General features: G+C 35.8%; 1 protein-coding gene across 7 annotated transcripts in view; it reads right to left on the bottom strand.

Moving 5' to 3' along the window:
- Positions 1–18,341, bottom strand: part of LOC106881021 (F-box/LRR-repeat protein 20) — a 433,574-nt gene that overhangs the window by 115,384 nt on the left and 299,849 nt on the right. For 5 of the 7 annotated variants that reach the window (XM_089349339.1, XM_052966259.2, XM_052966261.2 and 2 more), the window contains one exon: positions 408–467. The exons of the other annotated variants lie outside the window; for them this stretch is intronic. In XM_089349339.1, coding sequence (XP_089205465.1) covers positions 408–467 — 60 coding nt within the window. The remainder of the gene's footprint in view (positions 1–407; positions 468–18,341) is intronic. 7 annotated transcript variants of the gene reach the window in all.

Raw genomic sequence — 18,341 nt, 5'->3', positions numbered from 1 at the left:
TTTCAACGTCCACTTTTCCCCCACTTGCATGGATCAGATGGAATTCAGTAAAGTAGATTTTCTACCCTCAGATACCCTTCCTGTCGACAACAAGCAAGGTAATATTTCCCCTTGGTTGGGCAACTTTTCAAAGAAGACAAGTAAAGAATGACACTGCTTATGTCAGTGACATTCACTTACAGCTATTATGTGATGTCAAGACAAGGAGTCTCATGCATGCAGACACACACAATGGGCTTCTTTCAGTTTCCATCTACCAAAACCACTCACAGAGAACTGGTCAGCCTATGACTATAGTAGAGGATGCTTGTCCAAGATGACACACAGAAACAGATAGAACAAGTAAAAAAAAAAAAAAAACAGGAAAAGAAAAATGAGACAAAATCAGAAAATCTTGAGTTGTTTACCTTAAAACTCTCCCGAGATTTGTCTTGTAATCTATCAATAGCAGAAATTTTCGGCCTCTCCTGAAAAGAAGAATAAAATGTAACTTGCAAGTTGTATCTTGCTAATGTTCTTTCTACAAGTATCTAATTATCTGTAGATGTGTGACTGTGTGTGTGAGTGAGTGGTTACTTGAGTGAGAGGTCACATGAGGGAATGGCTGGTGGCATGAGAGAGTGATTGCATAAGTGAGTGGTTGTGTAAGTGGCCACATCAGTAAGCAGCTACATGAGTGAAATGCTGCTTGCATGAGTGAGTTGCCATGTGAGTGAGCAGCCACATAAGCAAGCTGCTGCATGAACAAGAGACCGCATGAGTAAGCAACTACATAAGTGAGCATCCGCGTCAGCGAGCAGCTTCATGAGCGAGTGGCCACATGAATGAGAAAACAACCACATGAGCAAGCAGCTGCATTAGTGAACAGCCATGAGTGAGTGAGTATCTGCATGAGTGGATGGTTGTGCAAGATGGTGTATGAAAGAGAGGATAAGTGAAAAAGTGTGTGAGGTAGTGAATGGCTGTGTATGAGTCTGTGACAGGGAGGAAGAGAATGAGTGTGAGTGGGCGGGTATGTATATGAGTGAGTTGGTGAAAGTGAATGAGTTGTTATATGGGGTCAGTGGGCAAGTAGGTGGGTATGTGAGAGGGTGGATATGTAAGTGAGCAAATGAGTAGAAGAAAGTGGGTACATGAGAATGTGGGAGTAAGGAATTGAGTGTGTGTGTGTGTGTGTGTGTGTGTGAGCATGTGTGCAAGACAGGATGTATGTGTATGTGTGCATGGGTGTCAGTCTCTATGTGCATGTCACCATGAGCAGAAGTTAGTATGTTCATACAAGTATGTGTATATGTAAGCATAAATGTGTATGTAAATATAAGTATGATTGTGTGTATATGTACACACCATGTGAGTATGAGTGTGCATGTGTGCAGACATGAGTGTGTATGCATACAAGCATGAGTGTATGCACGTACAAGTAATATATATGCACAATTATAACATAAGGCAGCACTGACATTTGTGTCACTTCAGCATCTTTCATCATGATAATTGATATTACTGATTTCTTACATAAATGGAAAATTGCAGACATCTGAGAGGGACATTCATGCCTATTCCACACATAACTAGCAATATAGGTGAAAATATTTAACTGGGACATAGAAACCTGGTTGCAGTCTCAGTTTGACAATAGCTTATTGTCAAACTCAGTGATCCCTGCCAAATTGAAACTTATGAACCACAAAGATGCCTAGATGTGTAAAGGGATTTCTCCAACCCACTGAATGTCCTTTCAGCCTTTTGTTATCATATTTCTGATGAAAAACAGTCTTTATTCCAATGTATATTGACTATTATGAAGAATTTATTAAAATAACTTAATCAATATTCAGTTAGTGTTCGAAATATAAATTTATATCTTTATGAAAGATTTCGTTTCAGATCACTTTGACCCTTTAGTATTCAGATTACTCTGTCAAATGTAATGCTTATTCACATTGTTTTCAATTAATCATGCATTATCTTGTAGCTTTGAGATTTGGTGTTTGTTTATTTTTATAACGACATTGTAGGATAGGTGCAAGAGGCCAGATCTGGTCAATTTGAACATAAAACAGACAGAATATTTGGCCGGATATGGCCAATTTAAATGCTAAAAGGTTAAATTAGGAAGTTTGTATCGTAGAACTAAGGACAGTCTCAGGCGGGTTGCTTTCAAAAGGGTTAAAAATATAATTTGAGCTATGCTTAATGCGTAAAACTACATGGCCAAATTCCATAACAGGTCACATGTGGTGATTTTAGTTCATTGGATGGGAATTTTTCATAAAAGGTTTTTTTCATGTTTTAATATATACATGTTAAACTAAAACCAATTTTTGTAACTCATAGTTCTATAAAAGTCAAGATTATAAAGGTTTCTGCTTGGTGATAAGAATGGTATTCCAACAGGTTCACAAGTATTAGAGTCTGGTACTTACTACTGAGAGTATACTGCTCAATGGTCTTAACAACCATCTCAAAAATTACCAGTGCAATGATGCTGCTAAGCACACAATCTTGCTTATTAAAATTCAAGCAATTCATATCTTAAAACAGCCAGACACTGTTAATAAATCACCCACTGTGATATGCATCAGATGTTTCCCACTAGTGTAGAATAAACACTAGGCACAGGCATAGCTGTGTGGTAAGAAGCTTGCTTCCCAACTACATGGCTCTAGGTTCAGTCCCACTGGGGCAAATGTCTTCTACTATAGCCTCAGGCCAACCAAAGCCTTGTGAGTGAATCTGGTAGACGGAAACTGAAAGAAGCCCACCGTGTATATATATATATATATATATATATATATATATATATATATATATATATATATGTGTGTGTGTGTTTGTCTGTGTCCCACCCACCATCGCTTGACAACCAATGTTGGTGTGTTTACATCTCTGTAACTTAGCAGTTCGGCAAAAAAAGACCAATAGAATAAGTACTAGGCTTACAAAGAATAAGTCCTGGGATCAATTTGTTCAACTAAAAGTGGTGCTCCAGCATGGTCACAGTCACATGACTGAAGCAAGAGTAAAAGAATAACTAGTGTCATCACTTGGATATTGGTTATTTTACAGGAATTAACATGTCATAAAAAGTAATGGTAGAGCTATCTTTGAACAGTTCAGGCATAGCGCTTATGAAGGAGCAACAAATTGAACCTTTCTGAGAAATTTTGTCATTAAATGTTTAAAGTAGCAGTGACTGTAAAGCTTATTATGAGTGACCTGACAAGTACAAACTGGTCAACCACAAAGGAATTTATCTTTAAAAGGAGCACAAAAGAACCAGGTGTTAATTACATGCTTCTCATCTGCAGTTATTTTGAAAGCTTTTGTCTGGCCAAGTATGTTAAAGTTGTGTGAAAGAATGCTCTGACAGGGAAGTGTAAACATAACCCAGCAGGGGACTCACCCTAAGGGGACAGGTTAATTCTTTATTGTCTGTCACCTGTTAGAAATGATGACTGATATTTGTCAATTGTTATGACCTATTTCAAGGTATGTTAAATATACCTTAAAACATATTTTTATTATCCTTACTATTAATACAGCTTCTTAAATAGAAAATGATAAGTGATAGGACCATAGGAGTTACAATTGTATTTTAAATTGTCCTCTATTGTGACTAGTGAATTTCTAAACCACAAGATGTTAATGTCCAGATTATATATCGTTGCTATTATGCAAAAGTGTTCTAAGTCCAAAACATTGCTTTTTCAGAAAATGAAAAAATAGTTTCAGCATTCCATTTCTTTTTACATTAGCAGCAGTATCAGCTTAACAATGATACTTTGTTGGGTGCATAAAATTGTAACTCCATGCATGTATGATATTTTCAGTCAGAAATATTTTTGCAAAACTGTCATATATGGGACTTACTACACTTCTGGAAAATGCTAAACCATAGTACTACACTTTGACAATTTTCATATCTTAGCATCTGAAGCAGCTGGAGATACAATAGTTTGACCAAAAGAACAGGCCATTGCAAACAAAATTAAGTATTGAAAAAAAAAATGCATTTGGCCAAATTTGGTCATAATAGCAACATAATAGCAACAATATATATAAAATTGTCCCTGGTTTGGAGGTGATGTTTTTTTGTATGTTTGTTTTCAAGGTCCAAATTCCAACTTATGCATCAATACATTTGATAAACCATTACAGAGATAGAATGGTGTGAAACATGTGAAAGTGTACTGATTATATAAAGATTATAGATTACAAAAACTACACAGACAATTATTAAAAGGTTATTACAGTGATGTAGTAGATACAGAATAATTGGAGTATTGGGGGACAAATGACTAATATAATAAGACCACTTGAATGGTTCAGAATTCAGTTAAGGAAGGACAAGATTATTAAAGGTGAAAATAGCTCAGGAAAATTGGAGAGTGAAAACACACAAAAAAAGGATGATGAGCTGCATGTAAAAACAGCTAGAACAGGGGGGGGGGGGGGCAGAGAAATAGGGACTAGTTAATCAAAAGAATACATAAAATACCTACTTGTGACTCCTTATCTCCCACCACAATGCACATAAATATTTACATGTACAAAATTGTTACTGGCTTAAGAAACCAATTGTTAATACACAAAGGAAATATGAATAATTAAAATCGGACAGAACATTAAAAAAAAGTCTTGTTTAAGACAAATATTTTCTTTAAAAATGAAGACTTTCATATTACGATAAAGAATATATATAATCCTCATTAAAGATAACAAGACAAAGAAAGAAAGATTATTTTATGGCAGGTTTACAGAAGAAAAAAAACACTGAAAAAAATAAAAATAAAATGAATGAGTTTCTAAAAAGCTGCTTGATCTGATCAATGCAGCTGCCAAATTATCCTCAGTAATTATCCTCTAGCATCTTTAACCCTTTTGCATTTAAACTAGCCATATCCAGCCCAAATATGCTACCTGTTTTATGATCTAACCAACCAGATCCAGCCCATCACACCTACCCTTCAATGCCATTCTAAAAATACACAATCCCAACATCAAAAATTATTGACTCTACAAAATAATGCATGCTTAATTAAAATCAATGTGAATGAAAAAGCATTACATTTGACAGAATAATCTGTTAAGTAAAAGGTTAATAGAAGGAGGCCAAGACTTAAAGACAAGTCAGAAGAGCAGTGTTCATAGTAAAAGAGATAAATGGACTAAAACTTGAATTCCAACAAGATGGCAAAGTTTGGTGTGCCTTAACAGAGTATAGGGAACAGACATTTGACAAGTAAAAACAAAGAAAACTGACTAGGGCCAACTCAATAACAATAACTCTAATAGATTCCCGATTTAAATTGTCTATTCCTCTCTGTAATATTTTTGTACATAAACAGTCTCTTGAACCAATAAAATAGGGTTCATAACTATGTGATTGTTTGACTTATTAGAAATAGTAGTTACACATTCTACCATCTTAACCTTTTAGCATTTAGATTGCTCAGTCAAATATAATGCTTATCTATTCACATTGTTTTGAATTAATCATGCATTAACTCATAGTTTCGAGATTTCAATAATGGGATTTATTTTCCAGAGTGACATTGAAAGATAGGTGTAAAAGGCTAGATCAAGCCATTAACATAAAACAGGTAGAATATTTGGGTTTGATATGGCCAATTTAAATGCTAAAGAGTTAAATAAGTTCACATTGAACAACATACCTTCTCATATACAAAAGAGAATGGGGTGCTTACAGCTTGAATACCTTTTTGATTATAGGCCTAAAATCAGAACTTACATGTCATATACAATATGTGATGCTTTCCCTACCCCCCACATCTTTTCCCCTTTCACATCTTCCAGTTTATATCTATCCCTTCTTTTTGTAGCATTTTTAGCTTATGACCATATTCAAGCACTGCCTACTTTCCCATCATTTAACTAGTGTCGCTTATTCTCTTTCTCCATAAAAACAAAAAAAAAAAAGAATTAACTCAATACACTGTGCTAAAAGACATCGGAGGAGATTAACAACTTCCAAATACACTATGAAGACACTACGGTTACAGAAAGAGAACAGCACTTCTTTCAAGTGACTGGTGCTTAATTACACTAAGCTCCACCAAGCGGTGATACTTGAGGAGGAGATCATCAAATCATGATAGCACACATCCATCTCCCAAATAAACTGGTTGGCTCCCAAAATCGGGTATTAGTGGTAATGCTTGTAATGGTGAACATGGTGTGTTGGCAATGATGGTAAAAATATTGCCGATAATGGCCATCATGGTGGTGGCAGTGACAGCCAACACAGTGCATAGAGTGGTGGTAATAGTGGTGATGGTAGTAATAATGAACATGGTGATGATGGTAATGATGATTGTGGTGATGGTAGTGGTAATACTAGTGACAATGGTAATAATGGTAAGCATGGTGATGGCAACATAGTGAAGGATGAGTGACAATAGTGTTCAACCATTCTTAAATACTGCTGGCAGTTAAACTATTACTTCAAACTAAGTCTCTTTTATATTCTCATGGTTTCCAATGTCATTTCTGAAAAGCAATGCAGATCTCATGCTTTTTAGAAAAAGTATATTAAGAGTTTCCTTTTTATTTCCCACACACACACACAAAGACATTTCTTGTTTCAAAATATATATTTGTGACAGAGGCAGTATTAATACCGAGGGATAATATTTATCCCCACTTAAACATGGATCTTCTGTTAGAACAAATTATACTGCGGGAGTTATCATGAAAGAAATTCCCATACTGGCTTTTGGTGCAAAATATTACTTCTTGTTTCATGATTAAAAAATTTTTTTTTTTCAATTGCTAGTCTGCTGCTTCCTCTTCCCAAAATATGCCAAATCAAAATACAAACTGCACACAAGAAATATAGCAGCACAGTTTGGTTCTTCATTTGTCAATTAGTTATACGGCCTTGTATTTAATTAAAAGGTTCTTTTTGCAATTATGTGGTTCCAGGTTTGTTCCCACTACCCAGTACCTTTAGACACACGTTCTATCTTAGACTTAGATCCACACAATTCTTGAGAGTATAACTGACTAAACAGAAAAAACTGAATGAAAGATCATCAGACTGCACTTGTTCTTTAGTTGTAGACATAGAATTAATCTGTTGCTTGATTTAACACGTTCCTCTGGTTTTTGAGAGCCTCAGCAAAGTTCTCACTGTTGCAATGTTCAAACCAGATCCCCAAACAGAGGCAGATGTGCTGCTTCCTTACTGCAGCAACTAGCATGTCACGGTTTTTCCTGCCCCACCACAACCAATCTCCACTACCAGTCTTAGAGCCCTTGAAAAAAGCTATAACACTGCCCTTTCTCCTCTTGCTAAAGAGCACACATGTGTGTGTGTATGTGTGTGCATGTGCATATACGATTGCACAAAATGCCCCTCTTCCACAATGATCACACATTTCTGCTGACACATTGCCAAGTCCACTAAATTTTCAAGTGCATATTACAGAGAGGGGGGAGGGACTAGAATTAATCACCAAAAGATTTGAAGAATCTAGAAATGTCTCCCTGTAGCTAAAATAGATTCAGTAAATATCCTCTGAACTATTGTTTCCATTTCCATACTGTTTTATCCAAAACATTTATTTGACGTATTTATACATAATCTGAAAACAAGTATGAGTTAAGCTAATTAACCAATTCTATTGAAAGTTATGTTTTAATATATAAAGATGCATGAGGCAAAATGTGCAATAGACCACTTTATAGATAAAATGTTAATTATATGCTTGTTGAAGAGATAGCTTTGAAATATTGCAAAAACTAAAGAATAAAAAGGATGCTTATAGGAAAACTTTACATAAGTAAGTCAAGCTAAATATAAAGCAAACTTAATCTACCCAAAGAACAATGCCAACTGAATGTGATGGGTGGGGTCCCTTAACCTAAATGGGCTGGTATGCAGTTAGTACATGCTTCTTGAAAAGAAATAGAACCTAGAGGCAATCATGATTGCTTCCAATGCAGTTTTGCTATTCTTAACAGTTAGAGCACAGATTTACAAATCTTTATGTATAGAGTCTGGCTGGCACCTTAACAGTAAGATAATGATCTGTCTACACACAAGCAGGTTATTCAGTGATAACTTCAGTAATAACTTCAGTAATAACAACACCAACAACAATCAAAGCTCTGAATTAAGAGACAAGACACAGAACAAATTTAAAACTGGCAACGTTAGCTTCTGGCACAATTTACACAGCTCAATATTTCTTCTTCTGTCATGAGTGAAGGGGAAAATCTATAAGTTTGGGGCCCCAGGGGAAAGCAAAGTATCGACATTATGTATGTATAAATAGCATTCTTTTTTTTTATTTACTTTTTGTTGCTTTCACTTTCTTGTGCTTCTTCTTCCAAGCTGACATAGCTTAGGCATGTCTCTGAGGCAACATTTGGAACAATTCCAGTGCACATAATATTGGCATACTATTAGAGAATAAGGTGACACAGGGTGATTGTAACATATATTATTGCAGATGAGGTTTTATGAGTGAAGATCCTTCATATTGCCAGCCTATTCAACACTTATAGGACCACTATTATATAAAAACAAAAAACATTTACACTTTATAAAATACTTTGCCTCTCTTTAATCTTAATTCCAAAATTTAGATTAAATTTTAAGTGTTTGAATTCATAAACATAAGTCTATGTGGTGAAGGGCATTATATATTCTCCAGTAGAAGAAAATGATGCAATCTGAAATATTTTATACCAAAATTTGGAAGTGCAATAGAATGGATTATTCATTAGATGGATAACATTGATTTATGGTGAGAACTGAGGACCGCTCGTTTGTACTGTGGAACACAGAAAAATGAAAGAGAGAGAGAGAGACAATAGGAGAAAGAGACAAAAGAGAGCAAGTGAAAAAAGGAGAGAAAAGTGGGAGAAAGAGAGAGAAATTAAGAAAGAGAAAGCGAAAAACAAAAGGAAGAGAGAGACAAAGAGAAAGATATAAAAAAAAGAGATGAGGATTACAAAAGGACTCAACTGTGATATCAGTCTAGGACATTTGTTGTTTTTGTTATTTTTGTTTAATACCACATCAGTAGACCTATGACAAAATATATTACAGTCCTCCCCTACATTATCCACTACATAATTCTGAAAGTGTATTTAGGTCTATATTACTCTCTCTTTCTCTCTCTCTCTCTGTTTTCAATAGCATGGAGTGATTTGAATACAATGTGACTATTCTTTCTAACCATGAACAGTTTCCACTTTAGCTCATTACAACTTCTTTTGTAACAATTTTTACAACTTTATTATGTGAAGGACTAAGAAGGGTGTACATATTCAATCCCTTTTAATATCACCCTACTTGACACTGCTCCTGGTTCTAGGACATAAATTTCCTGCTTTAAAGTAATTTAAATTAAAACCTCCCATCAGAATTTTAGGTTAATTTTGGTTCCTCAAACCAGCTTAACCCATTTGATATCAACCTGTTTCAGACGGTTCTTAAGTCTATGACAGAAATTTCCTGTTTAAAGTGATCTAAATTACAATTTTCCATCAAAATTCTATGTTAATTTGTGATAATGACAAAGTTATTTTACTAAATTCTTCATTATTTTCAAAATTATTTAAAACAGGAGCAGTAGATTTCAATAGGAGTATGATAACAAAAAGTGTTAATAACAAAATGATTAATATCAAAATAGGACTGGATGAGAGGAAGACATCTGTGACAATTTTGAGGGCAAGCAGATATTTGCAAGTCATACTGTACTGTCAAGTAAAAAAAATGTAAGCATCCTGCTAAGTAAATAACTAGGAAAATGTTTCATTTTGCAACTTCAGTTGTTTTGAGAATGTTACTTTGGGGAAAAATTGGAGCTGGTTGGAATAATGAATGCAGGAAGCAAACGGTTTAGCTATCACACTGACATAGATAATAACCAATTTTGTTAATATATTTTAAACTCAGTTCAGCCTTGATCAAACAGACTTCTAAGATGATGATAATGATGATATACATATATACACATATCTATCTACATACAAACATGCACACAATACATACATATACAAACATACACACACGCACACACTCATATATATATATACACATACACATATATATGCATGCAACATACTAATATATCTATTTATTGTTACTTATGCCTAGGTCATTCCTGATGAAGCAGAACTATGACCAAAGATTTTTTTCTTTTTTTTTTTCAGAAAATCAATCAAGATTACATTAGCCAATGTCTCATTCTTTTTTTTAAGCCGTATAGTGTGATTTCACAAAGATCTTTGTTGCTAAATCTTGCAAGCAGGGCAACTATCTGGAATAAGGCTCATGGAGAACTAGTTACACAAATAGCATACATAAATATAATATATGTAATGCTAAAATGACAAATTCTAATGCAACTTTTCACCACAATGCCTTACAGCATAAACAAACTATGACAAGATGATGAAGATTTGAGCAAGTTGTTTTGGGGAAAGTGTGGAAGTTAAGGTTCAAAATTCGTGTTTGGTTGTATGTGCAAGAGAGGTAGGAAATGAGAGACAGACAGACAGAGAAGAACAGAAAGTCAGAGAGAGAACAGAAAAGAGAGGGAATAAAAAGTCAGAGAATGAGAAGCAGACAGAGAGACAAGAAGAAAGAGTGAGAGAGATTGAGACACATATTAGAGATAAACATATCTAAAATCCATGGAAAAATGGTTAGAATGTGGTTCCACTAAAAGTTTTGTCAGAATTTGAGAATTCAAAATATTTTGCCTAGTTTCTATAGTCTATTTTAGCAGCACTGAGTGGAATCAAGAAAACATTAAGTACACATATGTATGCATGTGTATGTGTGCATTTGCACACAGAGAAATGCATTCATGAAAGTGTGTGTGTGTGTGTGTGTGTGTGTGTGGATAGTTTTACAAAAAAAAAACAAAAAAAAAAACAAAAACAGTTTCAAAGTAGATTTGCAGTGGAGATTCTTTTGTAATCAATTTCCTTCCTGATATAAGCAATGGAAATGAAAACTTCAGTCGAGATACTCTTCCTAGTCATGCATTTGGTTATCAGGTCTTAAACTTCAAATTTGACATGGAAGAAGAAGAAAAAAAACTATAAATTCAAAAGTTATATCCTTAAAATTTTTTCACAAGAATGATCTTAACTAATTTATTGCATCCATTTTCTCCAACAAATCATTGCTTAGTTCCAGATTCACTCTGATAGTGCAGACATATAATTAAGTATGCCCCCCTCATAATAATCATCTCTTCTATTACCATCATTATTGTCATAATGTATCTTGGACTACAATATGCAATGTGTCCTTTTTTTTTTTTTTTTTTAGATAACAGGATGTGAATTGAATGAAATTTGGCTGCTGTTTCCAGCAGGTCAAACAAAAGTATAGAGGCTCTTATGTAAGCTCATTTTATTTATTAGTTTATACCAAAGACAAGCCAAAATATAAAACTATATTTTGCAGAGTTTTACCATGTGGTTGTGTGTTAAGAAGTTTGCATCCGAACCACATGGTTGCAGGTTCAGTCCCATTGCATGGCACCTTGGGTAAGTGTCTTCTACTATAGCCTCAGGTTGACCAAAGCCGTGTGAGCAGATTTGGTAGATGGAAACTGAAGGAAGCCCAATATCTATATGCATGTGTCTTTGTGTCTGCCCCCCCCCCCCCCCATGACCACCACCACCTGACTATGGGTGTTGCTGTGTTTACATCCCCATGACTTAACACCTCAGCAAAAGAGAATAAGTGCTAGGCGTTAAAAAAATTCCTGGGATCAATTTGTTCAACTAAAGCCCTTCAAGATGGTGCCCCAGCATGGTTGCAGTCAAATGACTGAAACAAATAAAAGATAAAACACACTCAGAATTCTGGTAGGATGAGGCTCGTTACTGCCTGTAAGAAAGAAGATAAAACCAACACAAAATATCTCCAAATTACTCGATTTTTGCCAAAATAAAACACTTAACACTGATAAATCAAGCTGAATATAATATAATTCATTAATTTTCCACAGCTATGGACAAATACGAAAGTATTACTTCAACATTGCTTCTCTGTTGAGGCTTTGTTTCCATCATTAATTTACCATTTTTACATTTACAGCAAACTTAGGATTGCTGGCATGTTGCAGAGCGGTTTATTAAACCCTTTCTGAAGCAAAGGTAGAACAACAAAGGCAGATAATGAAGAGATTTGTATTCACAAAGAGAACATATAAAAGTATAACAATCAATCAGGGGTGAATAGACATCTCTGAAACAGAAAGGAGGGAATACATACATCTGATTGGTGGTGGTGGTGGTGGAATATGAATAGGCATACGCACAGACGTTCACTTACTCACACACACACACTAACACAAACATACACAGCATGTGCACACAAACACACAAACATAAACAGTATGTGCGCACACACACACACACACACACACACACACACACACACAAACACACATCAAGTAAGTTCTGCAAAGAATAGCTGGAAGAGAGATGCTGAGTCAAGATAATAATATCACAAACACAACAGCTTTTAACAAATTGACAGTTTATAATATATAATACTCTTCAAGGTGAACCTATTTCCTGTAAAAATGGAAAAAAGCCCTCCCAGAAAAGACACGAGTTGTTATTGTCATTATTATTTAGCCACAGGTCAGCTCTTATCAAGAAAACCTATAATCAAAGCCATTCCACTCACAACTGTCATGTCCTATTATTCGAGCTCAGTATGCCCACCAGACTAGGTTCACCAATGTCTTTTCTCTTGCAAGACAGTTAGGAAGTGGTTTAAAAGATTTGACTGCTACTGCTAGCAAATCAGGTTCTCACAGTGTCATTCATCCAAGTAGCCAAGATATCGACGAGTTGCAGGAACTACTTTATCTTAAGACATTTTTTTGCTCAATACTTCTATTTGTCTAGGTTTGTCCCATACAACACAAACAGATCTTTCTCTCTAATAAAGATAAATCCATTATTTATAGATTTATTTTCCCAGACATTTTGAGCAGACTATTTTCCTTTTATTTAATTTTTCTTTCTTTTTTTTTTTTTTGAGGGTGATGATGTTAGCTATCTCATTTTTCCATGCAAGAAGGAGCAGAGTAGTTTTTTGCTGGAATAATATTTTTTCTACATTTAAATGTGTGTGTATATAGTATGATACTAATTTATCACTGCATGATAAGTGATAAGTAGTCTTATTTCCTATCTTAACTTAAACCATTTTGCTTCTGTAAACATGCCATACAATGGTAATGTGTAAACAATTCTTACATTGCCTCTATCTACAAATTTATTTACAAAATACTGGCTTGTTTGCCCTTGATGGTTCTGGAATAAATTTCAAAACACACCCATTTGAAGGCCAAAGATGTTTACCATTCATATACATCACCATCATTTCTTTGTTTTTGTTTATTTTGTTTTGTTTTTCCAGCGGATAGGCGCAGTTCCAAAACCAAAAGATATTCAACTGTAGAATGACAGAGCATGCATAACAATTACCAATAAGAGACTGACAGAGACAAAAATGGACAGACCCAGTTTTACTTGCAAAACAAAAACATTTAATTTTGATAATTCAATTAACAATCATTAAAATTACACCCCACCCCATCTACTGCAATTCAAAAAGTTATTTGGCACGTAAACCTAAATTAACGCTTCCGTTACTTAAAAAGGAAAGCAATAATAATAATGGTTTCAAATTTTGCTACAAGGACAAAAATTTTGGCAGAGGGGATGAGTCGATTATGTCAACCCTGAAAGGATGAAAGGCAAAGTCAACCTCAGTGGAATTTGAACTCAGAACATAGGTGACAGGTGAAATACTGCTAAGCATTTTGTCTAGCATGCTAACGATTCTACCAGTTTGTCATCTATTATTAATAATCCTTTCTACTATAAGCACACGGCCTGAAATTTGTGGGGGCTGGGGGCCCTAGTGAATTACATAGATCCCAGTGCTCAACTGGAGCTTATTTTATTGACCCTGAAAGGATCAAAGGCAAAGTCAACCCCAGCAAAATTTTATCCAGCTTTCTAATGATTCTGCCAGCTCTTCACTTTAAAAACAAAGTTGACCATACAGGATTTGAACTAAGAATGTCAAGAGCCAAAAGAGATGCAACCAAGCATTTTGTCAAGCATACTAACAATGCTGCCGGGCTCACTGCCGAAAGACTATTGAAAGTTTGTGGACACCTAAGGTTACAGATAGTAACCCACTACCGACCTAAATTCTACCAGGAATAAAGACAAACCGGAGTCAAATCAATAAAAAAATAATAATCCTTTCTGCTACAAGCACAAGGCCTGAATTTTGTGGAGAGGGGCAAGTCGATTACATCAACCAGAGTACTCAATTGGTACTTAATTTATCGACCCCAAAAGGATGAAAGGGCAAAGTCAACCTAGGCGGTGTTTGAACTCAGAACACGAAGACAGATGATATGCTGCTAAGCATTTGGCCTGGCATGCTAACGATTCTGCCAGCTCATCACTAATAATCATAATAATAATAATCTATTATAAGGCCTGAAATTTTGTGGGAGGTGACTAATTGGATACATCAACCCCGAAAGGATGAATAATCATCATCATAATAATAATAATGGTTTCAAATTTTGGCACAGGACCAGCAATTTTCTCAGAGTAGTTGGAGGAAGTCGAATGCAAGGAGTCCAATATTCAACTGGTACTTGGTAATGAACACCTGGTATGTATTATTATCTCTTTTAATATGGCTTAAAATCTTAAGTGGATTACATACTCGGTGCCCATCAACAAGTCATACAACCTCAGATACAGAATACTATTCCTAGTTTGTTGGTAGTTCCAAGAAGTGCCAATTTCTATAAGGATACAATGCCAGGTGTTATATTTAGCTTGTTCGTGTATGTTTTGGTAACTTGTTAGGAATGGAGCCAAGGGTACTAATTACTATTCTCACAACTTCAGTTTGTATTCCACATTCTTGAAATTTGCAATCAAATCTTCAAATAATTATGTCTTCCCATGCTCTCTGCTAGCTATATCATGGTCACCTAGAATGGCTACATCTATAACGTAGCATTTCTGAGTCTGATTATTATTATTATTGTAAGGCAACAAGCTGGCAGAATCATTAGCACACCAGGCAAAATGTTTAGTGCCTTTCATCCTTTCAGGGTCGATAAAATAAGAACCAGTTGAGTACTGGAATTGGTATAATTGACTAACCCCCACCCCAAATTTCATGCCTTGTGCCTATAGTAGAAATTACTATTATTATTATTATTATTATTATTAGTAGTAGTAGTAGTATTATTATAAGGCAACAAGTGGACAGAATTGTTAGTATGCCAGGCGAAATGCTTAGCAGCATTTCGTCCAACCTTACATTCTTAGTTCAAATTCTGCTGAGGTCAGCTTTGCCTTTCAATCTTTTCAGGATTGACAAATTAAGTACCAGTTGAACACTGGGGTTGATGTAATCAACTTACACCCTCCCCTAAATTACTAGTCCTGTGCCAAAATTTGAAATCATCATTATTATAATTAGGGCGACAAGCTGGCAGAATTGTTAGCACGCCAGACAAAGTGCTTAACGATATTTCATCTGTCTTTTCAATCTAAATTCAAATTCTGCCATTGTCAATTTTGCCTTTCATCCTTTTGGGGTCAATTAAAAAAGTACCGTTCAGCACTGGGTTTGATATAATTTACTAAACCTCTTCCCCCAAATTTCAGGCCTTCAGTTTGTCTTTTATCTATTACATGTTTCAGTTGTTAGACTGCAACCATGCTGGGGCACCACCTTGAAGAATTTTTAGAAGAATGAATTGATCCCAGTACTTATTTTTTTTTAAAGCCTAGTACTTATTCTATTGATCTCTTTTTTTGAACCACTAAGTTACAGGGATGTAAACATACCAACACGTGCATAGATGTGTATGTGTACACACACACACACACACACACATACACACACACACAACAGTCTTCTTTCAGTTTCTACCTACCAAATCCATTCACAAGGCCTGAGGCAACTAGAAGACACTTGCCCAAGATGTCATGAAGTGGGACTAAACTTGAAACCATGTGGTTGGGAAGCAAACTTCTTATTTCTTTACTGCCCACAAGGGGCTACACACAGAGGGGACAAACAAGGACAGACAAACGGATTAAGTCGATTATATCGACTCCAGTGCGTAACTGGTACTTATTTAATCGACCCCGAAAGGATGAAAGGTAAAGTCAACCTCGGCGGAATTTGAACTCAGAACGTAACGGCAGACGAAATATTGCTAAGCATTTCGCCCAGTGTGCTAAAGTTTCTGCCAGCTCGCCGCCTTAAGCAAACTTCTTACCACACAGCTATGCTTGCACCTATAAAAATATACCCATCATGACTACTTGTCTGATAAGGGTACACCAGGCATATGTATCACAACCGTATGTGCGTGACATGGTGATCTCATACCGAAATAAACAGCACATGACCTTGCCGGTGGGGGTCCAGTTATTGTTATTATATAATTGTTCAACATTTGTTAGTTACAGGGATGCTGTAATAATAATTGTTTCTAACAAAGGTACAAGCCCAGGAATTTGGTGGGTAGGGGTTAGTTAATAAATTCAAACCCAGTTCTTGACTGACACTATAATTTACTGACCCTGGAAGAATAAAAGATAAAGTTAAGCTCAGCAGAATTTGAACTCAGAATGTCAAGAGCAAGAGCTGGATGAAATTAAATACCACAAACCATACTTCTGATACTGCAAATCGAACACCTTTGATGAAAAAATGTTTATAGGTGCAGGAGTGGCTATGTGGTAAGTAGCTTGCTTACCAACCACATGGTTCCGGGTTCATTCCCACTACGTGGCACCTTGGGCAAGTGTCTTCTACTGTAGCCTCGGGCCGACCAAAGCCTTGTGAGTGGATTTGGTAGACAGAAACTGAAAGAAGCCCGTCGTATATATGTGTGTGTGTGTGTGTGTGTGTGTGTGTTTGTCCCCCCACCATCGCTTGACAACCGATGCTGGTGTGTTTACGTCCCCGTAACTTAGCGGTTCAGCAAAAGTGACCGATAGAATAAGTACTAGGCTTCCAAAGAATAAGTCCTGGGGTCGATCTGCTCGACTAAAAGCAGTGCTCCAGCATGGCCGCAGTCAAATGACTGAAACAAATAAAAGAGTAAGAGAGTAAAAGAGTAAAGAGATAAGGTCAGCAGTTTTGAGGAAAGATAAACAATTAAATACATCAACCCCAGTATATGACTTGTACTTCATTTTATGGAACCTTAACGGAAAAAAGACAAAACTGATCCCAGCAGGATTTGAATTCAGAACAGAAATAGCCAGAACAAATACTGCAAGGCACTTTTTTCTTTTTCATTTTCCAAAGCTCTATTGATTCTGCCAGTCAACCATCCTACTACCAATCTACCTCTAATGATGATAATGTTAAATAATGATAACAACTACAACAGCAACAGTACCAGTCACCAAAATACCAGACGCTATTCTGTAACTTTGCTTTGTTAGGAAAAAAAGAAAGAAAATACCATAATTAAACAATGTGGAATTTCAAATGAAGAAATATTGAAAAACCCTGCTTTGATAAATTTACACAATCAGCTTGCTCAATCAATTGAGCAACAACAGAAAGTAATCTGGATGGTTGTGAACAATATAGTAAAGCAAGAAAAACAGCAAGTCATTGGAACATGCTAGCAGGGTGGGTTGTCTTGTGCTGCAACTAAGATGCTCTCAAACAAATACAAGTCAAGTAAGCAAACTAATTCTAGCAAATAAACAACAGATATGTAATAAATTATACTTGTTTGCCAACAAAGCAGAGAGAGAGAGAGAGAGAGAGAGAGAGAGAGAGGGAGATAGATAGAGAGAGAGGGGGGGGAGATAGATAGATAGAGAGAGAGAGAGGGGGGGAGAGAGAGAGATAGATAGAGAGAGAGAGAGAGAGAGAGAAAGAGAGAGAGAGAGAGAGAGAGAAAAGGTGAGGTTAGGGAAAGACGATGTTTATTTGTTTCATTTCAAAACAGCAGAGTTTCAAAAGAAACATACATCAAATATATGGAACAAGGATAGCTTTAATGTGCTGCCAAGTCATCCTCCTCCACCATCACCACCACCCAAGTTTCTAGAGAGTTTCCAAGAAGTCCACTTTGTTGCAAGCATTTCTTCAAGATGCTCGAGCTGGGCATCAGCTGTATCAATCTCACAAATTTAGGAGAGACAGCAAAGGTCAAGAGCATTCTCCCCCCCCCCCATCTCTCCTGATAATCGTTTTTATTTAAATAAAAAAAAAAAAAACTTTAATAAAATTGACATAA

This window comes from Octopus bimaculoides, chromosome 3 (assembly GCF_046866305.1).
Source record: "Octopus bimaculoides isolate indiv1 chromosome 3, ASM4686630v1, whole genome shotgun sequence".
Lineage (NCBI taxonomy): Eukaryota > Metazoa > Mollusca > Cephalopoda > Octopoda > Octopodidae > Octopus > Octopus bimaculoides.
Note: the sequence above shows the minus strand (reverse complement) of the source record. Positions and strands in the feature narration are given on the sequence as shown.